Source organism: Prinia subflava, chromosome 8, assembly GCF_021018805.1.
Source record: "Prinia subflava isolate CZ2003 ecotype Zambia chromosome 8, Cam_Psub_1.2, whole genome shotgun sequence".
NCBI classification, from domain to species: Eukaryota; Metazoa; Chordata; class Aves; order Passeriformes; family Cisticolidae; genus Prinia; species Prinia subflava.
In genome coordinates, this window is record NC_086254.1 from 6,118,052 (window position 1) to 6,140,648 (window position 22,597).

The window sequence follows — 22,597 nt, forward strand, 5'->3', positions numbered from 1 at the left end:
GCCCCGGTACCGCTCACAGCCCCGGTACCGCTCACGGCGCCGCTGCCCCTCAACCCCGCTACCCCTCACGGCCCCGGTACCGCTCACGGCGCCGCTGCCCCTCACAGCCCCGCTGCCCCTCACAGCCCCGCTGCCCCTCACAGCCCCGCTGCCCCTCAACCCCGCTGCCGCCGCTCCGCCCAGCCCAGCCCGGCCCCGCTTCCTTCCGGGCTCGGTCCCGCCCCGGAGGTGCCGCCCGCCCTTCCGCCGGAGCCCGGGGAGGGACCGAGGGAGGGCCGGAGCAGCGCCGGGGCCGTGAGGGGCCGTGAGGGGCCGTGAGGGGCCGTGAGGGGCCGCGGCGGCAGCAGCGCAGCGGAGCGGCCGGGTGGGCCCCGCCGCCGGGGCAGCGGTGAGAGCCGCGGGGTGAGGGCCCGGCGGGGCCGCCCGGGGTCGGGGACAGCGGGGGCGGCCGTGTCCGCCCGGTTATAGCTGGTCCTGAGGGTCGGGGGTCCGTGTCCGCCCGGTTATAGCTCGTCCTGAGGGTCGGGGTCCGTGTCCGCCCCGCCCAGGGGCTTCACGCCGGCCCCGCCGCCGCCTCGGGCCTGGGCCAGGGGTCCCAGGGCGGCAGCGATCGGGATAAACGCCCCGGTAAACAGCGGGATAAACAAACACCGGGAGATGCGGAAACCTGGCAAACCGCCTTCCTCCTCCGTGTGCAGCTCCTACAAGTCATTTTTATTAGATGTACATGCAGATTTTCGTTCGATGGCTAACGGGGTGCAGGTGGCACTGACGGCTTTGCCACTATGTCCCCCCAGCCTGTTTTCCTCATGACTTCCTTATGGATCAAGGAGGTTTTGGCTTTTTTTTTGTAAGTATTGCCGCTGCCCGGCTGAGCATTAAAGTCCTTTCAGCTCAAGCCGGGGGAAGTTTGGAGAGATTTTAAGATGCTGAGCGGTGCGTTTTGAATGCTCTTGTGGGTGTTTGCCCTCCTCCATGTGCAGCTCCTAAAGCTGATTTTTATTATCTATATATTTTAATTAATCCATGGGTCTGTGCGTGTAGTTAACAAGGTGCAGGTGTCACTGAGAGCTTTACCAATAGCCCCCACCCCAGCCTCTTTTCCTGATGAGTTCCTTGCGGGTCAATGAGTTTTTGGCTTTTTTCCTGTAAGTATTGTCCCTGCCTGGCTTCTGACCGCACATCTGAGGATCAAAGTCCTTGAAAGTCGAGGCGGGTGGAGTTTGGAGAGTCCTTCAGATGCTGAGCAGTGCGTTTTGGGTGTTTTTGTGGGTGTTTGCCGCTGTTCAGGTTGTTCCCTTGAAGCAGGGAGTGGCTCAGGGAGGGTGTGAGATGCTGAGAGCTGAATGATGCGCTTGAATTACCGAAGAAATCCTCCCAGGGGGTGGCTCGGTGCTGTCTGAAATCCTGCGGCTCTGTGGCAGGGCTGCGTTGACTGAGAAGGTTTTACAGGCAAAATGAAATTGGGTTTTGTTTGCCTGAGCGGGGCCCGGTGCTGGGAATCAGCAGCACTGAAGGGTTTGAGGGGAAAGGGTGGCATTGTGGAGGCGGTGATTTAAATCCGTGATTGACTTGCCATACTTTGATTGTTTGGGCTCTTTTGAGGCTACTTTTGAAGCATAAAATTCCTCACACCGGGACTTTGGGAACTGCACTGAGCTGTTTTTGGTTTTCCAGTTACCCAGCACTTTTTTGAGACCAGTGACCAAACCAGACAAGCGCAGAAGGACGAGGTGTTTTCCAGGAACAGGGCTCTGCTCAGGAATTGGATGTGCTGCCCTTCTGGACATGGTTACACAAGTGTTTTTTTGCAGCAAGCAGGATTAGGAAGAGAATTGTAGCTCAGTGGAATGTTTTGCTGACCAAAAAAACAAACCAAAAAACCAAAAAGACCCAAAACAACACACAGTAGAAAGGGAGAATAGGATATAAAGCCAATTATACCAATTCCTGAGACTGCTTTACACAACAAACTGATTGTAAGCTTGAAGATCGTCCATGATTCTGGTATTTAATTTCGCTCTGTGGTGTTATTTAAGCTAGAACAGCCTTTCTCAGCACCCTTTTCCTTGCTGTGTAATCCCCAATTACGCTTGGGGCTTTTTTTCTGATCATTAACTAATTGTGCTCTAAAGCTCGACCTAGAAGTCTTGCTTGTGAAGTCCTGTTAAAATGCCACTTGTATCAAAGGTACAAAGTGTATAAAACGTTTTGAAGCTTTTCTCTGGGGCTTTAGGCAACTTAATTTCTATCTGTGTCCAGGTGAGTGTGGTTGGCAGGAAATTGTGTGTAGGAGCCTGTTGCTGCTGTTTTCTGAGGGGATTTTAGCAGTTTAAGCTAATCTTCTTTTTATTCTGACCTGAATTCCCAGCCAAGCAGCACGAAGAGTTTTTAGATGTTTCCTGTGATTTCGTTTAAAGCACAGTTGTGGGTCACATGCAGATGGTCACTGATGTCACGGGGACAAAGCAAACGTGTACCCCCAGGCCTGTGCTGACATTTGAAGGGAAAACACAACTCCAAGCTGAGGAAACTGAGCTGGAGCCTTGTGGCCAGCAGGATTCTGGAGGTTTGAAGCAGTGGCTGCAATTTCCCCTCCAAATGGCAGCACCCAGCTCTGTGGTTTGTTTGAAGTGGCTGCTGCTCATCAGAGCTTGTTTCTTGTTTTGGGACTGTTTTTTAGCAGCCTGCACTGTTTATCCTACAACTGCTGTAGCTGAAATCCTAAAATTGCAAGAGAGATGCAAAAAAGTGTTAAAAGTGTGAGCACTGCAGAGATGACACCCGGGGTTCTTGCCTAATTCCCGACTTGTCTAATGGCTTCTGTATTTTCTGTTAGCGAGCCTGAGATCATCTTGCCCCACCCTTTCCTTGGGAGGAAATTAGCTCATGGTTAATTACTCTGCTGCTAATTACATGCCTGAGTGTTTGGGGTTACACCTGAATCATGACTCTTTCAACAAGTAGGTTGCTGCTCTTCAGAATTTTGGGGCATTTGCGTCAGTGGTTCTTTGGAATAAATACATTTTAAGGGCACTTTTCCATTGGCAAAGTACAAAACACACCTTGGCTCCATCCTTCCACCCCTCAGTTTTGATGCACTTTCTAACCTACCTTATAAATCTGGTTTTAGTAATTAAAGTTGCTGTCTGCTGTCTTGTTCTGAATTATGAGGGAGCATTCAGTCACCAGGAAAATGTGAACCAGCAGCAGTTCATGCAAGAATTCTGTGTTTGGAGGCTTCCCTGCTTTTCTTCTTATTTTTTTCTGCTTTAAAATTACTTTTCTGGGGATGGCCATTAATGACCAGAGAGCTGCAGTGAGTTCATCGTGAACACTCTTTGGGGCACTTTGATGTTTTTGAATTAGAAGAATTCAAGTTGCTCATTAAGTGCTGGAGTGACTTTTGAAGAACTGAATCACATTTGCTTCAGCCCAGTGAAAAAACTCCTGTAGGTTGTTGCTAATTCTTGTGCCAAGATTTTTTTATTTTTTTGGAGAAAATTTTAGGGAGGAAAGAAAAAAACCAAACCAACAACAATCAAAAGATACCAAACCATACCCACAACCCAACCCAAACCTGCCTGTTCCCAGTCTGCATTTTGCTGGTTTTAGACACATTTAATTAAGTTGTTTACCAATACTGAAACTCATTTATAGAACTTCAATTATAGAATTAAAGCAATTCGTTTAATTTCCAGTTTGTGAAGTTACTTTAAAACTGTTCTTCACAGCTTGCAATAATTATAAATTAATTGCAATTAGCTCTTACTGAAGGTGTTGATTGATTGATTAAGCAAGACCCCTTCTGTTCAGTTTTGAATATGAGCTCTTCCAGCCAGCTCTCTCAAAGGTGACCTCAGCAATCCAGGACTAATAAATACTTTATGACCCAGCTGATATCTCCTCACTGATAATAAAGGTACAGCTAATTTTGCTGCTCCATCCCTGCCTTGCCAGGGAGGTGGAAAACAACCAGAAGAACAAATTGTTGTATTTGTTGTAGCCCGTGGTAAATCCCTGCTGCTCTCAGAGCATCTTTCACCCAGTGCTTTTCCCCAAGCCAGAGCTGTGTCTGCAGTCTCTGTGCTGCAAGAATTTCTTGTGTTTCTTGCTGACAAGAAGGTGTTACATAAGTTTAGTCTTTCATGTGTGCATTAAATCAGCCCCTGGTGATGGATCCAATTTGGGTTGGAGGAGCCCTTTTTTCCTACCACCTAAAAGCTGAGGATGCATCTCCTCTTCGCTGTGACTGATGCCTGATTTAATAAGTTTAATACAAATTTTTCTGCTTATTTTTTAACTTGATCCGTGTGAAAATTAGAATTTAGTATTTTGCTGTTATTGAGCTACAAAAGGTCCAAAGTCCTGGAGGAACAATTGCTGCTCCTTCAGTCCCCTTGATGGAAAACTGGCAAAAATGGCCTTGGGATTTATGGGCTTGGGACAAAATTCGTGTTTCCTGTGTCTTAACTCCCTCTGTGGTGTCTCAAAGCGTGTGACAGGGAAAGTATATTTTCCAGGAAAGTTTGTTTTACTGGTTTGGGTTCCTGGTGGTGGTAACTGGAACCCTGCAGTGTTTGCACACACGTTCTCAGTTTCAGCTTTCCGGAGGGCAGGCAGCTGCTTTGTCCTTCTGAAAAATATTCTGTGACTCCCCATTTTCTGAAGGGAGAGCTGTGCTTTATTGGAGGTTCTTCTTGGATTACAACCTTGACAGGAAAAGATTGAAGGGTGTGAGCAAGGAGGAGAAGTCCCTGAGTTGATCTTCTTGAAAGGTGTTTGCTCTAAACGGGTGAATAAAAAGGAAAAAAATTATATAAGTGTGGATACAGCAAGAAAAATCTGCTGATAAAAAGATTAGTATTTGAGAGCTTCAGAATAAATTGCACTAAAGCCAGTAGAAAGCTAATTTTGAATTAAACTACAGTGATTTTATGGGGTTTTTTCATCATAACAAAACTACTGTGAGATGCTGTAAAAAAGCTGGAGCAGATCTGGTCTGTCATTAGAGAGCTTTGATGTGCAGCCCTGCAGACAGATCTGATTTAATATGAATCACAGGCCTCGTTTCCTTCTGATTTCAGCAGAATTTGGAAAAATACAGCTGAACACGCAGAACATGGAGGTTCAAACTGGGAATTCTCGTGGCAGTAAGACAGGGAGAATTTTGGTGTCCACAGGCAGTGGTGGGATATTCCCAAATATCCCGGAATATTGGGATATTCCCAAATATCCCGGAATATTGGGATATTCCAGGCTGTGAATATCCCAGAGAAATCCCTCAGGAGCCACCCACAGTGTGTGAGGTGCACTTCAAAAATCCTAGAGAGGAGTTGTGTGATTCCCATTTTTCCATTCCAGAGGAGAACGGGAGACCAGAAGCTTTCACTTGCAAATAAGTAACGTTAAGTAAAGGCATTTTATAAATTAATAACTAATTGCCCATTCTTTTTCTCAGCTCTTCAAAGGGGTGTTGCTAATTAGTGCAGATACTGAGGTGTGATGAGCTCTGGTCCTGGCACAGAGATGCTCAAAAGCAGATTGTGTCCCGTGGTGTTTGTGTTTGAATCTTGCCTTCCCCAAGGATATTCACAGCAGAGCCTTTGGAAACACTCACTAAGCAAAGCAGTGGTTTAATATATTTTAAATTCCTTTCCATTTTTGCCCCTGGGAGGGGGATGTGGTGCTTCTTGAAGTGCTTTCAGTGGGATAGAAGAGGTGCAAAAAGGATGTTTGGTGCAAAGCACCTCTCCAAATTGTACTGGTTAATGTTAGTTATGATCTGCTGGTACTCCATTGTACTTCTGGATTAGATTTTTTTTAATGTGGAAGTTTGTTACCTTCCTTTTGTTTTTCTGACTTCTCAGTGGGCAGGTGGTGTAAAGGTGTTTGGGGTTGCCTGCTCTCCAGCTCCAGAAAAACAACAAATTTGTTTTTTCCCTTTGAATTATGTTAGAAGTGAGCTTTGAGCAGGCCATGCATTCAGGGCTGGAGGGAAAATGAGAGATCTGACCGTGCCAAATGCATGGTGTGACTGTGCAAACACTGTGAGGAGGTGATTGTTGGTTAAGGAATGATCACCTTTAGCTGGACTGGGAAGGAGAGAAGGGAACAGAGAAAGGAGGAAAAGCATTTTGGATACTCAACAGTTCCAACAAAACATTTTATTAAGTAAGATTATAATGTAAGCAGTGATTTACATCCCAAAAAATCAATCGGAGAGGTGTTTTTCACATTCATTTTATCAAACCCCAAGTTGTTTTCTTCATTAAAATATTAACGCTGACCTGCAGAAATCGGCTGGGAATTTTTTTTATCCTTTTTTCCTTTTTTTGCAACGACCTTTCCTGTGTGAAGGGAGCCGAGAGTGTCAGCTGTGTGTGCAGCATGTGACTCCTGCCTGTGCCCCGGGGTGACTCCTTTGTCCCCACCCCTGCAAACACCAGAGGGAGGCGAGGGCTCCTGCAGCTCTTTCAGCCCTGCTGTGCTCACTCGGAGCTTGGACACCGAGCAGAATTTTATTTTTAGTTTAATACACACACGGGATGCCAGAGGGAGCGGTGGCACCGCAGGGGTGAAGCTCTGTGGGCACAAAGATGATTTTTGTCCCTCTCTGGAGGGGTGAAGGTGCCCAAGAGGCAGAGAAATCCCGCTGTGGGTTCAGGTGTTGGGGTGGGGGAGAAGCAGGGTCAGATATTTCATTCCACTCCTTTAATTTTCAAATTAGGGTCTGGAATATGGTGCTTTTGAATAAGAACAGACACCTGAGTTCTTGGAATTATTGCCATTCCAGAGCTGTAACTCTGTTCTGGTGGGTGACAGGATTTTATAGGGTTTTATTTCCTCAAGTGACAGAGATCCCTGTAAAATTTCTGGGAAGTTTGTGGCATGGGAATGTTTTTATTTATTGTTCACAGTGAAAACATTGATCAGCTTCACATTAATGGCAATTAAACATCTGATGCATATTTATAGCGTTTTTTTCTAGAACAGGCACCTGCAATAGAGGTCTCTGACCAAAATGCTGCTGCAGCTTCTGCTTTTAGGAAGTGGTCTTGAAACTGAACCAGTGAAGAGTTTCAGGCTTTTGCTTCCCCTTTCTTGTCAGAATTGTTGCTCAAGGACATGAGTGATGCTCTGGGAATGGCCTGAGTGTGCAAATCCTGCCAAAATGCAATTCCTGCCCAGGCTGTGCAGCTGACACACACTGAAAGTTGAATTTCTGAGCTCTGAGGTGTTGGCAGCCAGGAGCTCCCACACAGACCTTCCTGCAGAAGTCAGGAAATGAAACCAAAAAAATTTTTGTGAAAGCAACGTATTTATGTTTCTCAGTTATTTCTGCATATGGGAATGAAATAAAGCTCTCAAATATTTGAAATATCGGGGTTTTTTCCCCCATTTTGCTCTGCAGCAGCACAATATTGTCTGCCAGTGGGAAAGAAAAGAAAATATTTAGCTACTCTCCCATCTATAAAAATGAGAACACGTAGCTATAAATGATGTCATTAAGAAATTGATTCCCTTAATATGCATGTCTCTACAATGAAACTATTTTTAGGTTATTTTTAGAAGCTCATTATTTCTTTCAAAAATAGAAAAGTGGAAGAAATCTTAATACTTACGTAGATAAGATGGAATATTTCATTTGTTCCCCCTCAGAGAAAATTGTGTGTTTCCTGTTACTTCGCTTAAAATAACTTGATTAGATTAATGGGAAATGTTAAATATTATCAGCCTTTAAAATGGATAATTGAGCTTGGAACAAAAGAGCTGGAACTGGAGTAGTAGAAAACTCTCTGATATTTGTGCACGTTCCACCTTTTGCTGGATGATCCAGAGAAGAGTTTGGGGTGGAATTTCAGGGGAAAAGAATTGATGTTCTTCAGTTTGAGAAAATCCCTTTTCCTCTTGCTCTGCATACCGGGAATGGCAGGGTGCAAAAGGGGCTGGATTTACTGAACCTTGCTGTGCTATTTCTGCTGTGTTTGTCACTATTGCAACCCAAATGTCAGTGTTTTAATGTGCACACCTCAACCTTGCTGCTGGGGGTGATCCTGTGCTGCTTTTCTCCTAAAATGACTCCAGCACTTCCCATTGGGAGCAGGGGTGGCTTTGGGAGGAGCTGGTTCTGTCAGGAGAGGAAGGGGAGGCTGGATGCTCCACCACGGGCTTGGCAAGGTGCTGGTGTGGGCAGGAGAATCTTTTTGTTGCAGTCACTAAATACAAAGGCACAGTCCCAGAGCACACTATATTCTATGTGCTCCCTTGGGTGGTTTTTGGAACTTTATTTATTTTTTTTCCCCCCATTGTGTTGTTCCTTCAGCTGTCAGAACAAGGTGAAGGTGAGAGCAGAGCCTTGGGCCTTTGTCCCCTGGCTGTGGGACTGTCATTGGAAAGATGTGCCTTGGCAATTTGTCCCCTGGCTGTGGGACTGTCACTGGAAAGATGTGCCTTGGCAATTTGTCCCCTGGCTGTGGGACTGTCACTGCTGTCCTGGGGCACCTTCTGGAGCTGTGTGAGGGTCACAGCCCTACAAAAACCTTGGGCCCCTATCCCCTGGCTGTGGGATTGTCACTGAAAAATGTGCCTTGGCAATTTGTCCCCAGGCTGTGGGACTGTCCCTGGTTCCCTGGGACACTTTCTGGAGCTCTGTGAGGGTCACAGCCCTACAAAGATGTGCCTTGTCCCCTGTCCCCAGGCTGTGGGACTGTCACTGCTGTCCTGGGACACTTTCTGGAGCTCTGTGAGGGTCACAGCCCTACAAAAAGCTTGGACCCCTGTCCCCAGGCTGTGGGACTGTCACTGCTGTCCTGGGGCACCTTCTGGCGCTGTGTGAGGGTCACAGCCCTACAAAGATGTGCCTTGGGTCCCTGTCCCCAGGCTGTGGGACTATCCCTGGTTCCCTGGGACACTTTCTGGAGCTGTGTGAGGGTCACAGCCCTACAGAGATGTGCTCCTCGAGCAGCCCCTGGCTTTGGGGCTCCTGGTTATGTAACTGTGCCCTTCCTCCCGTGGCATTCACTTGGTTGCCATGGAGCTGTTAAATAATTCAAGCAGGTGACTCCTTTCCAAAGGCAAACCCTCAGCAGAAATGATTTCTGGCAGGCTGCTGCCACGTTCCTGTTGTTAACCCCTCTCCTCTTGTGGCAGGAGGAAGATGAACCTCAAGTCGGAGCGCAGGGGGATCCACGTGGATCAGTCGGAGCTGCTGTGCAAGAAGGGCTGTGGTTACTATGGCAATCCTGCCTGGCAGGGCTTCTGCTCCAAGTGCTGGAGGGAGGAATACCACAAGGCCAGGCAGAAGCAGATTCAGGAGGATTGGGAGCTGGCAGAGCGGTAAAGAACCTTCTTCCTTCCTTCGGGGTGACTCCACCAAATCCTGGTCCTGCCTCCTGTGTCCTGGTCCTGTTTGCTCTGGCTCAGGTTCATCACTAATTCCCCAATTTGACTTTTCCAGCAGGAATTCGAACCTTCCTTTTGGTGAAAAGATGAATATTTATGGCATTCTAGCATGAGAGGTTTGAAAAGAAAATCTGGGAAGGAACAAATGTAAACAGAGCCCAACCTCCCCATGAATACTTTGAGCTAATTTGCATATGCAAATCTGTGTTTCTGTCTAGCAGTTAGGAGGGTTAAAGGGGAAATTTTGATTAAAATACCCTCTGGAGATGGCAAGTATTTTCTCAGGTATAGGCAGCACCATGGTTTTACATTCCAGCTGCTGATTAATAACTGGTTTTAGTCCTGTTTATGGTCATTCTTTTAAACTGCAGGCTTAAGCCCAAGAACATCAAAGCTTTAGCTTTGCTAATTTAGGTAATAGTCTAATCACTTATTTTCAGCAAACCAATCTAGTTTTGCTCCTGTGATAAATGCTTGACCCTGAAAATGGAAGATGTGTTTTCATCAATGGAAGATTTGTTTTCCTCTGCCATAAATGTCTTAAGGAGTTAATAAAAACTTTATTATTAGGGCAGATAGTGATGCTGCCAGTCTTGGATCATCTCTAAAACAAAGTGGGGTATTTAAGGAAGTCTTTATGAATAGCTGGGGGATGCTGAAGGCACAGATAAGCTGTGATTGTTGTTGCAGTGAACAGAGGCTTGTCAGCACTGATGAGATACAACTCCTGCCTCAAGAGATTGCAGATCCCAGACTGTCTGTGGTCCATCCTGAGCTGGAGGGATGTTTAAAGACAATTCCTCAGCCTCCCAGCACTTGAAGGGTGATAAAATAAAACCTATTTGAATCCTCCTGCAAAGGAGGAAAAAAGGTTGCAGGATTTGGGGCTTTTCTCTACTTCAGATTGACAACTTGGTCTTTCAAACTTTGCCTCCCCCATTCAAGCAGATATTTATTTCGAAAGCAGATTATGACAACAATGATCTATTTCCCAAAATACTCCTGAGACTGGGACAGGGTGTTTTGCTTTTGTAAGCTGGGGAAGGCCTGCCTGAGGTAACAGGTTGGGAAACTCAGTGTGAGGCAGGGAGGAAGGCAGTGAATCCTCCCCTGTGCCTGTAGGGAATTCAGAGTTGACATGAGAGGAAGGTGAACCTCACTCTTCTCCCCTGTGACCTCACTATTTAACCCTGAGCTTCCCCTCACTTTCCCCACTGCACCATGGAAAGGGTGGGTGTCCTGTAGTGAAGGGAGATGGGCAGAAGGAAGAATTAACATGTCAAATGAGTAATTAATGACTGCACAGGAAATCAGCTCCTCTGGGTTGTTTCTAAGCCCTGAAATCAGAGCTGTGTTTTTCTGACTCCAGGCTGCAGCGTGAGGAGGAGGAGGCCTATGCCAGCAGCCAGAGCACCCAAGGGGCACAGTCCCTGACCTTCTCAAAGTTTGAGGAGAAGAAAACCAACGAGAAAACAAGAAAGGTCACTACTGTGAAGAAGTTCTTCACTGCTTCCTCCAGGGCAGGAGCTAAGAAGGGTAACTCTCCTTTGCTTTGCATGCTTCTGAACATTTTAAAATGAAAAGTTTTTGGCAGCTGTGTTGTTCTGAAAGGCAGATTAATGCTCTGTGCTTTGACTTCCAAAAGTTGGAGTAGTGATGCTTCTGGAGAGTGATTGTTACTGAGCACACAGAAAAATGTGAGTGATGCCAAACAGTCTGTTCAGTGGAACAGTGCACTGCTAAACCTGTGTTTGTGTGTGATTGTACAGGAGTTAAACACATTTAAACAGCAGAAATGTGTTCCTGGTGGTGGCAGTGCTGAGGGGAAGGTCCTGGTTCCTCTGGCACTCATCCCAGTGGAATCCCTGCCTCAGCCGTGGTGTCACACCAGGATTTGGGGCTGGAAGGGGAATTCCTCCTGCAGGGAGCAGCAGAGGAGGTGCTGGCTGTCACTCACCCCAGCAAACTGCTGTGTGTGAGAGGAACCCTGAGACAAAACCTCAGCTGCTGCTGCCAGAGTGCCTCACTTTGACAGGAAAAACGCCCTGTGTGAGCAGGGAGCTGGAGCTGCACGGAAATGTGAGGAAATGTGAGCTGGCAGTGCCTGTGTGGGCTGGGAACGCCGGGTTTGTGGCTGGCTGGGTGTTTGTTCTACAGAACGTGTTACAAGCAGGAGGGATGAGTGGCACTGCTGGCTTTGCATGGCAATGGCTCACACAGCCTGCTGGGAAGTGCTGGGCTGTGGAGGAGGAATTCCAGAAGGAAAAGCAGCATTAATCTGTCTTAACCTTAGAGACAACGCATTTCCTTCATTTGAAATTCAGCATTTTTCTGATTAGAGTTGTCCTGGTGCATGGCAGCAGCTGGCTACATGAAGCATTCATTCACCTGTGTTAAACCTTTTTTTAATTTTTTTTAATGTTCATTCTTCTCCCTTTCCATCTTTTCTTTTTTTATGCCTTCACTGCCTGTCCTGCCACGCTCCCGCTCTCGGTGCCCTGCTTGCTTTGGCCTTTTTATTTCAGCAGCTCAAGAGAAAACCCCTAAGCAAGGACAGCTTGGGAGGGAGAGAAATGCTGATAACATTCTCAGGGATTTGAAGGAGATTTTTACTCCCTCCTGGGAACTGGCTTCCCCTTCTGAAGGTAATGCAGCACAGCCTGGGCAAGCTGTCTGCCTGGTTTTAGTGAGCTTGGCTCTTAGTTGGGCTTTGCTAAACACAAACTAGGGTTGTGCCAGTTGTAACTCGTGCTCTTCAACATGAAGAAGGCAAAAAAAGCAAGTCCAGCATCCTGAGGTGGTGTTGAATCTCTAAACCAATCCTTTGCTTTTTAGTAGGGAGTCATGGGAGTAAAGCTGAAGCTTCTTTGAGCTGCACCTTAGGATTATGATCAAAAAAAAAAAAGAATTTTTTAAGAATTAGCTGGATCTTGTGCTGCTTTGTGGTTTTATCAAAAAAAAAATCCAGGTTGCTCTTACAAATCTGATTATGAGTTGAAACTACCGAAGTTGGCACTTCAAGAACTTGGGCATTCTCAAAACATCTCCAGATGTTTGTTATATAAACCAAGAAGCAAATTTCCCATCGAGAGGAGACCCTGGTTTCATCTGAACCAGAAGGACACCGAGCCCCTTGATGCAAACAGCTTTGAGAGCTCATCTCTGTTATTTGTTTGCACTCCTGACTGGTTCTGCTGGCTAAAGAAAAGTGCAGAAGTTCCTGAAATGACAGGAAGGGGATGAAGGGCTGTGTGTGACAGAGCTGGTGACAAACCCTGGACTGGGCTCCGTGGCACAACCATAGTGAACCCTGGAGTGCTCCTGTTCTGCTGTGACAAGTGGCTTTCCTGTAGAAAGCTCTGAATATTAATTATGTTTATTCTTTGTGAAGCTGATCCTTCCTTAACTCTTCCCATGCTTGCTCCTGGCGTTTTGGCATTTTCCTCTGCTGGGCTCTCTTGACTTGCTGGAATTTCTTGGCTGTAATCAGCTGTTTTTTAGTTAGACTGAATTCTCTGAGAGCACAGGACAAACCCGGGGATATTTTGGAAGTTGCTGCAAGTTCATTTCTTCCTGCAGCCCCTGGTAATCAGTACAGATTAATTTACCTTAAATCAGGATTTCAGCTCAGAGATTAGTGAAGCTGCAACTACGAGTAATTCTTGGTGTAACTCATTAAAAGACAGTTCATTCTAATTAGCATTCACTTTTTAATACTTAATATTAATTTGCCTTAGTTGACTACAACAATCTAGTTTGAATTTGTGACTGAAAAAATAATATTCACATTCCTTAAGGTCAAATAGTAAAATGAGGCTCATTATTTTTATAAAAGAGTGAACTCACTGTTGAAGTAAGTAAATAAACCTTCAGCTGTGCTGTGAAATGAGATCAGTCATTAATCATGGAAGAAATATCTGATAATTCTGCCCTTTTCTTTGTTTATTATTTCCAAATAAGCTTTCTGCTTCTCTAATGTTAAATTAATTTAATTAATGGCCACCCTTCAGCTGGAATCCTGTGTAGGATTTGTGATTCAGGCAGTGAATCTGAGGTGTAAAGGCCATGGAAGGAAATCCCCTCTGGAAAAGTCCCTGAGTAACCAGAAGGGAGTTGGATTTGCACTCTCTATCTCAATTGCTGCAATTGGAATTTAAATATTTGCAAAACCTCTTCTGTTCTCTGAAATACCAGAGGTGCTCTGCTGGTGCCTGGCCAGGTTATTCCCTGTGGAGCTTTGGTCAGAGGAGCAGAGTTTGGGTACCCACTGGGTGACTCAACTTTGGATCTTCTCTGGTGCTGAATCTCCTCAAAAACAAATAACAACCAAAAAAACCCCACTAAGCTCCCTCAAATCCAAATTAAACCAACTTAAACGTATTAATCCCATTTCTTTCTTTTCCCTTTGGAGTTCTGCATGCTCGTTGAAAGCAGGATTTCTGTGCATGTGAAGTGTGTTCAGGGTGAAAGCCGTGTTTGTCTCGTGCTGACCATGAATATTTTCATGTTTTCTGTCTCTCTGCTGCTTGCCTCTCACCACGTTCATTTCCACCACCTCTATTCAATCCCTCCATTTCCAACAGCGTTGGCTGGCAAGCTGAAAGGTGGGTGAAGGTATTGGAGCAGCACAGTTAACTGGGAAAATCAGATTTTTTGTGGGAAAACCCCAGCTGGAAACCTTAAATGGAGATTGAGGAGTAATGTGGTAATTTGGGCTGTAAAACCCAAAAGCAACCCCATGTTGCAGTCACTTCTGATATAAAAAGGCCCTAAAAATTAGTCTGAATGGGGCTGTGGTTCTAAAGGTTCCCCTTCAGTGGGATATTCAGTTTTCCTGGAGTTGTGTTTAATAATTATTGCTGTGTTTAATGATGTCCCTGGCAAAACTTGAGAAATAAATGACAAATTGTCTGCACAGCTGAAAAGAACCCCACTAAAAATGATGAAACCTTTCTGAAATTTTCCATCAGTGTAAAAAACACTTCAGTGGGATATTCAGTTTTCCTGGAGTTGTGTTTAATAATTATTGCTGTGTTTAATGATGTCCAGAATTTCCCTGGCAAAGCTTGAGAAATAAATGACCAATTGTCTGCAGAGCTGAAAAAACAAAAATTACTCAAAATGATGAAACCTTTCTGAAATTCTCCATCAGTGTAAAAAACACTTCAGTAGGATATTCAGTTTTCCTGGAGTTGTGTATAATAATTATTGCTGTGTTTAATGATGTCCCTGGCAAAGCTTGAGAAATAAATGACCAATTGTCTGCACAGCTGAAAAAAAGAAAAAAACCCACAGGAAATGATAAAACCTTTCTGAAATGATGCATCAGTGTAACAAACCTGATCTGCTGTGCCCTGAATTTTGGCAGCAGAGATCCAGGAGGCCAAGGCTCCCAGCCCTTCCATCCACAGGCAGGCCAGCATCGAGACAGACCGGGTGTCCAAGGAGTTCATAGAATTCATCAGGACCTACCAGAAGCCTGGCCAGGACATCTACAAGCAATGCAAACTCTTTTTGGACACCATGAGTCATAAAAGGGTGAGCTCTGAGTGCCTCTTGTCTCAATAAAATGGGGAAACTGGGGGGAGAGGGGGGAAATGCTGCATTTCTTCCAGCACTCTGGATTTTCTGGAGTGTGGCAGGAGCCTTCAGATGATTGGATTAATCAAATTAAGATCTGGGAGCCTTTTTTTTTTTTTTGGTAGTGTGGGACCACCCAGAGTATCCCAGATAAATTAGTCCTGATTAAATCCCACATAAATGAGTCTGTTCAGCAATATCCTACATTAATGTGACCTGTGGAAATTACAGAAGAGAATTGGTGATGTTTTAGATGTCACAGAGTGGTTTGGGCTGGAAGGGAATTAAAGAGGATCTGGTTCCATGGCCAGGGACACCTTCCACAGTCCCACAGACCCATCCAGCCTGGCCTGGGACACTCCCAGGGATGAGACAACTTCAGCCTAAAACCTCCTAAAGATAATTCAGCATCAGCCCACCCCTCTCTTTTATTGGGGAAGGGGAATTTGACTCTGCTGCTTTTTTTTTTAATATGAAATAAGTGTTACATCTTCATTTTCCATTTAAAAACCCCCCAATGTTGTTGAAATATTAATCAGTCTGTGGTGCCACCTATGGTTGGAATGAGTCAACAACTTCTTTTTGCCCTTTCTTCTCCCTTTCCTATTTAGTTCCTCAAATTATCTCCTCACGACTTCTCATGGAATCTTACATTCCCTCTACTTCGAGATCTTCTGGAAGTTTTATTTCTTTCCTTTTAGATCTGTTCACTCTGAGCAGAGTTTGTGAGAGCAGCATGGGTTTATTTTTGGCTTCAAGCCCTGAAGGTGTTCTCATTTCCTACCTCAGCCTTCTCAAAACATGGGATTTTTTACCACACATAAACCAGGCCTAAAATCCTAAAATCTCAGCAAGAGCTGGGACTTGTGCTCAGGAAAATGTGCAGGTTTTGGCCTTAAAGAATTCAGAAAACAAATTCTCCCCCCATTTTTTTTTTTTTAATGTATGGTTTCATTTAATGATGAAAATTGCCCTAATTAAATTATTTTAAACCTTCAAACCTCTTTTGTGTTCTTCAGGAGCTCAGTTAGCAAATGTCAGTGTTGCTTCACAAATTCCACTGTGAATATATTTCTTTAACTTTACCATCAGAAATGTCTGCTGGAGGGATATTCCTTCAAATAATTGATGTTCCTGGGGGTTTTATGGACTATAAATTGTCCTTTAAAAAATCAGAGGTTAAAAAGGGACAAACATTTTGCTTAGTCTGAGTTATTTTGTCAGTGCTCCTCAGGGAAAAGAGCCATTGCACCTGTGCTAATATTCATTTATTCAGCAAATAAATCCACATCTTTCACACGTTAAAGAGCCAGTGTTGGCTTCTCCTAATTTTAAATAAAACTGAGCCACTAGAAACACCTCTGATGACACCTCTGCATTCTCAGACTGTTACTGCAGCTGGACACTTGCCTTAAACCAAAATCAAACACTGCCAGCTCTTCACACTTCATCCTTGTTCTCCTGCAGGATTTAAGCATTGAGGAACAATCTGAATGTGCCCAGGACTTCTACCAAAATGTGGCAGACAGGCTGCAGACACGCTGGAAAGGTACCAAGTCCTTTTTCATCTTCCTGTTCCAAAAGCAGTGATGTAAAACTGAAACCTCTTGAATTTCCAGTTAAAGCAAAGCATTCCCAGCTTTCAGAAATGCTGGGAGCAGATTCTGGTACCAGAGTCAGAATTGTTCCCTCTAGGAAGTTTTGCTGTCTAAATATTTGTTTTTACAGCTTTCTTTTAAACTCTCGGTGGAGTTTTACCCATTTTATTTTTCCTTCCCGTGATATCCATTTATGAACTCCTGTTGGCTTGAATGAGTGATATTAATTTGATGGTATTGGGATTAAACCTTCCAAAGAGCCCTGGAATATTTCATTTGTTGGATTTGTCCCTTTCAGTGCCCCCTGAAAAAGTGGAGAAGGCAATGGATGAGGTTGAGAAATACATCATGACTCGACAGTATAAATATGTTTTTTGCCCTGAGACAACTGATGATGAGAAGAAAGACCTTGCTGTCCAAAAAAGGATCAGGTAAGGCTTGGAAGGAAAAATAATTGAGTAATCCCTAATTCTCTAAATGAATCAACTATGCTAAAAACCTTGTGCTGTGCACAGAAAAATGGCTTGGTAAGGGTTCAAACCATTTTATTTAAAATACAGAAAGAATTAATAGGCGGGATAATGACAACCACTGCACTGGGAAAATGTGCTTTTGTTAAATTACAGCCAAAAATAATTAAAAAAAAAAAAAGGAAGTACTTTCTCAGAAAATAAATGACATCAGTGGAATAATCTGCTTTATGGGTGCAATAATGTCTCATTCACACAAAGCATTCCTTGTGCCCTGGCTTTGAGAAGCAGCTGGGTTCAAACTGAGCAGTTTAACCCTTTTTTTCTCCTGTCCCAGGGCCTTGCACTGGGTGACTCCACAGATGTTGTGTGTTCCTGTCAGTGAGGAAATCCCAGAAGTCTCTGACATGGTTGTAAAGGCAATTACAGGTTTGTGAGTGATGAATTCTATATTTACAGCTTGAAATTTTGTCTCTCTTGCTTATTGAGGTTATTTTTGCTCTCATCACAGGGGGGGTCCAGGCTGTTAAATGTGCAGGAATCTTTGTGGGTTTGGAATTTGGAACCCCTGGTCTGTGGAGCAGGGATGATTTTCCACACTGAAGTGTTTAGGCTTAGCTGATCTGCTTGAAACACTTCCCCACAGCCAGAAACTTTCCAATATCAATATTACCCAGCACACTCTGCCTCTTCAGTGCCTGATTAATACAACTTGAATTATTTTTCCCCTTTTTCCCCTCACAGACATCATCGAGATGGACTCCAAGCGCGTCCCTCGGGATAAACTGGCCTGCATCACCAGATGCAGCAAGCACATCTTCAACGCCATCAAAATCACCAAAAACGAGCCAGCCTCAGCTGATGATTTCCTGCCCACCCTGATTTACATCGTGCTGAAGGGGAACCCCCCTCGCCTGCAGTCCAACATCCAGTACATCACTCGCTTCTGCAACCCCAGCAGGCTGATGACAGGGGAGGATGGATATTATTTCACCAACCTGGTGAGTGCAGCAGCAAAGGTGGCCTTGGGCAGCAGGGTTTGGCTTTTATTTGCAGGTAGGAGTTGCCAGCAGAGGGAAACAGAAATTCAAATTAACCTGCAAACAGCACTTGAGCTTACTCAGAGCACAGCCAGTTCTCTCCCCTCTCTCTTCCATCTCTGCTGTCCAAATCAGAGCTTTGTTTTCTTATTTTATAACTTTGTTTAAAAAGTCTGGTGCTACGACTTGGGTGTATTTTTATCCTGCAAGGTCAGGACTTTCTGTTCCTCAAGCCCTGAGTTTGGGCTGTGCAGATGTTCCAGATGCAAAGCCCCCTCTTTGAGCCCAGGAGAGTTTCTGGAAGGCACTGCAGGATTAGGCCACTCATGTGTGGAGGTAAACAGGTTTTTTACAGCTCCTCCAAGAGGCTTTTCTTGATGTGCTCTGCATTTTATCATAAAGAATCCTGGAGGGAAATTACAGAGTTGAATGAAACACTCGGAGTGTTAAAAGTTCATTTCAATAGGAGCAGAGCATCCAGCAAGTGAGCTGGGCTTTGACATTCCTTCCTTCAGGAAATTCATTAATTAATTAATCTGCATAGTAGATCTCTGCTGATCAGATAATTAAATATTCACACACTGCTCCTGTCTCCTTGGTGTGTTCCTGCTGTTCCCTCACCTCCCAAACACAGAGACCCTGAGGTCTGGAGTGTCCCTTGGCAGCTCAGTTTTTGACTTCTCCAAACTTTTGGGGAGAGGAGAGAGTTGTATGAAGTGTCTGACAAAATTAACTTCTGGAAAAGCTCATTTAGGGCATAAAAAATATTTAAAAATCCATTGCTGGTGTGTAAGAAGAGGGTAAGGAATAGAACATGGGTGAACAGATTTCAGTCTTGCAGAGATGCCCTCTCTGTTTTAATTTGCAGTGCTGGGCATTAAAAAGTATTTAAAAATCTGTTGCTGGAGTGTAAGAAGAGGGTAAGGAATAGAACATGGGTCCATCCCAGATTCCAGCCTTGCAGTGATGCTTTCTCTGTTTTTATTTGCAGTGCTGGGCATTAAAAAAATATTTAAAAATCAGTTGCTGGTGTGTAAGAAGAGAGTAAGGAATAGAACATGGGTGAACAGATTTCAGTCTTGCAGTGATGCCCTCTCTGTTTTTATTTGCAGTGCTGGGCATTAAAAAAATACTAAAAAATCAGTTGCTGGTGTAAGAAGAGAGTAAGGAATAAAATATGGGTGCATTCCAGTCTGTGGTGACTGCAGCCTTGCAGTGATGCTCTCTGTTCCTATTTGCAGTGCTGGGCATTAAAAAATATTAAAAAAATCAGCTGCTGGTGTATAAGAAGAGAGTAAGGAATAGAACATGGGTGAACAGATTCCAGCCTTGCAGTGATGCTCTCTCTGTTTTTATCTGCAGTGCTGGGCATTAAAAAATATTTTAAAAATCTGTTGCTGTTGTGTAAGAAGAGAGTAAGGAATAGAACATGGGTGCATTCCAGATTGCAGCCTTGCAGTGATGCCCTCTCTGTTTTTATTTGCAGTGCTGGGCATTAAAAAAATATTAAAAATCAGTTACTGGTGTGTAAGAACAGAGTAAGGAATAAAACATGGGTGCATTCCAGATTGCAGTCTTGCAGTGATGCCCTCTCTGTTCCTATTTGCAGTGCTGGGCATTAAAAAAATTAAAAAATCAGTTGCTGGTGTGTAAGAAGAGAGTAAGGAATAGAACATGGGTGCATTCCAGCCTTGCAGTGATGCCCTCTCTGTTTTTATCTGCAGTGCTGTGCTGTGGCCTTCATTGAAAAACTGGATGCTCAGTCTTTAAACCTGAGCCAGGAAGATTTCGATCGTTTCATGACGGGCCAGACCTCCCCAAAAAAGCAGGAACCTGACACTTTCTCCCCTGACGTGTGCCTGGGCGTGAAGCAGATGTGCAAAAGCTTAGACCTCCTCTCTCAGTTGAATGAGAGACAGGAAAGAATTGTGAGTGAGGCCAAGAAGCTGGAGAAAGACCTCATCGACTGGACTGACGGCATCACCAAGGAGGTGGAGGAGATAGTGGAGAAATACCCCTTGGAAATCAAACCAAAAAGTCAAGCCCTGGCAGCCATTGACTCTGAAAATGTGGAGAATGACAAGCTACCCCCACCCCTGCAGCCTCAGGTTTATGCAGGATAATTATCCTCAGCTAGTTGGGAAGGGAAGGAAATTTAAGGCTTAAAAAAAAAAGAAATGAGCTTAAATCAGTACATTTTTAAAGGTACTTTTGGGTTTGGTTTGGGTTTTTTTTTTTTGGTTAAGTGGAATGAATTGTATTTATTTTAGTCCAGTAGATTTCTATTAGGCTTTGGTGGGTTTTTTGAACTGAATTTCGATTTTCTACACAAACTGGTGTGATTTTTAAGCAACACTAGTCCATTGACATCTCTCCTGAAAGCTTCCTTCTAAGCATGCACTTAATTGTTTTTAATAATTAGTTTAACTTGAAGCCAAGTTCCAGCAGAAGAAAAAATGGTACCAATGTTAGTCTGAACTTATTCTGTAGCTGTAAAGATGAACTATATATTGTAAAATATGTAAAATTGTAAATAGATTTCAAATCTAATGTCCCAACTCTGCATGAACTCGTGTGTGAGTGAAAATTATCTCGAAATATTCATTTTAGCACCTTTCAGTTCCATCATGTTGCAGTAAAAAGGCAAAATCCCGTTGGAGTTTGGATAACCTGGGGGGGAGAAGTGAGGAAATGACAGGGGATGTTGTTGGAGTGATCTGCAAACTTGAAAAATCATCTTAATCTGCTTTGTTAAAAAGAAAAATTATTTAAAAGATGCCATTTCTTCATTGAAATGCTTTGTCAGAACACCTGGTAGCCTTGAGTGGTGCACAGAAGTGCTGATTTTACTGCTTGAGAAGGGAATGTGGGGCCAGAAATAGAAAATATTTCAGGAAGAGGAAGAAATATTTGTATTAAAAGCTGCATGATGTGGAACAAAAAAAGGGAGAGGGAAAGAGCCCCCCATGGGAGAGTTGCTCTAAAAGTGTCTGTCTCTCCTGCTCACTTCCATCAGTGGGGTAAATTTTGGTTGCTTTTTTGACAATCCTGGGAAATAAATAAATAAATCCATTAAAATTCGAGGTTGCTTTTTGGAAGGTGCAGGAGCAGAAAAATGCACTTTATTTCCATGAAACACCAACGTTCTGCTCTTCAGTGACCCCTCCAGCACCTTGAACAGCTAAAAAGGGCTTTGTGTCACTAAAACCACTGAAATTCAGATTGGGGTGAAAAGACAGTTGGCCCCATTAAAAACCTCTTGCACCAGAACTCTGAAATTTTCCTGTGTCCTTTGAAATCTCTTCCAGCTCCATCCAGCCCCGACTCCTTCGTGCACCTGAGGCTCAAACACCGAGCTCAGCTGGAAGCTGCTCTTGAGCAAAGTTTAATTCTTGCCACCGAGGAGGAGAGCACCTACCCCTGGATCCATCCCACTGCATTAAAGCGCTGCTCCCGTTAAATTAAATGCAATAACTTCAGACCACGACTGTGATTTGTCCCTTTTCTGGCAGTTTTTAGCCTTTTTATGGACTATGCACCACCCCTGGTGTTCCAGAGACAACAACAACAGCAGCAAAAAAAATCAAATTATTCCGCGTGTCACCACGCCCAAATCGCTTCGGTCAATAATGCTGGGATTTATTGAGTTTATTTAGGTGCTGATTCCGATCTCCAGCCGAGGAGGGGTGCGGGAAGCAAACTCGCAGCTATTGTGTAAATGTTGAAATAAAAGCGTGGCCGTTCTGCCCTCGTTAATGAGTCCCCAAAGCCCTCCTGGGCCTTTGTTATTCTATTAATGATTCACGGCGAGATAATCGCGGCTGCCTCTGCGTTCTCAGGCGAGTGCCAGCCTGGGTAACAACGTTTATTTTTATTTTCCTTGCACAAAAGTCATTGCGGTGATTAAGCACTTCAGAACGGGTTTGTAACTAAAATATCTTGGTTTTTTTTTTTTTCGTGTGCCGGTTTGTAATGGAGACGCTGAAGTGGGGATGTTTTGAGGGAATTATTAAGGAAAGGTGGATTTCCACTGCCCTCCCTGGAGTGATCCCTGGGCAGGGCTGGAGCACAGAGGCGCTCACAAAATTTGGGTGAGACCCCAGTGCTGCCCAAAATAGCGAGACAGAGACTTTAATGGAAATATCATCCCTTAAAGCCATTTAAAATGCAGCTGTTGTGCTGTGCCCGCAGTCACCGTGTCAGAAATTTGCTTTATTTCTCCCGCTCATAGCTGAGTGTCACTGAAAGCAAAGACTGCAGCTCCTCGGATTGGATCCTGTATTATTTATATTTATCCTATATTGTAAAATACTTCTTGGCATGTGAACTCCTGCTTTTATTTCGGATGGTGAGGAGGATATTTAACAGGGAATGCTGGAGTCATTAATTGTGGCTGTCACTCATTAATTCATGTCATTTTGGAAGCTTTCTGACCTGTCTGATCCTCATGGGACTGCTGAATTTTACCTTCCCCCAAAGCATTTTTAGGGAATATTTTCCACCC

At 44.3% G+C, this 22,597-nt stretch overlaps 1 protein-coding gene across 6 annotated transcripts; it reads left to right on the forward strand.

Annotated features, from left to right (window-relative positions):
- The first annotated feature begins 241 nt into the window (after positions 1-241).
- RABGEF1 (RAB guanine nucleotide exchange factor 1) lies at positions 242-22,532 on the forward strand. 6 transcript variants are annotated; one of them, XM_063402557.1, is made up of 11 exons: positions 242-388; positions 9,154-9,339; positions 10,775-10,941; positions 11,931-12,050; positions 13,989-14,009; positions 14,774-14,943; positions 16,453-16,534; positions 16,882-17,014; positions 17,391-17,482; positions 17,798-18,054; positions 19,818-20,651. In XM_063402557.1, exons 2-11 carry the CDS (start codon positions 9,161-9,163, stop codon positions 20,214-20,216), a joined length of 1,620 nt encoding a protein of 539 aa, XP_063258627.1. In that variant the 5' UTR covers positions 242-388; positions 9,154-9,160; the 3' UTR covers positions 20,217-20,651. The 6 variants fall into 6 exon arrangements, with proteins under 6 accessions (XP_063258627.1, XP_063258624.1, XP_063258622.1 ...); XM_063402554.1 differs by lacking the exons at positions 11,931-12,050; positions 13,989-14,009 and adding an exon at positions 21,402-22,532 and having other exon boundaries at positions 243-388; positions 14,777-14,943; positions 19,818-20,201; XM_063402552.1 differs by lacking the exons at positions 11,931-12,050; positions 13,989-14,009 and adding an exon at positions 21,402-22,522 and having other exon boundaries at positions 243-388; positions 19,818-20,201.
- Positions 22,533-22,597: the final 65 nt, after the last annotated feature.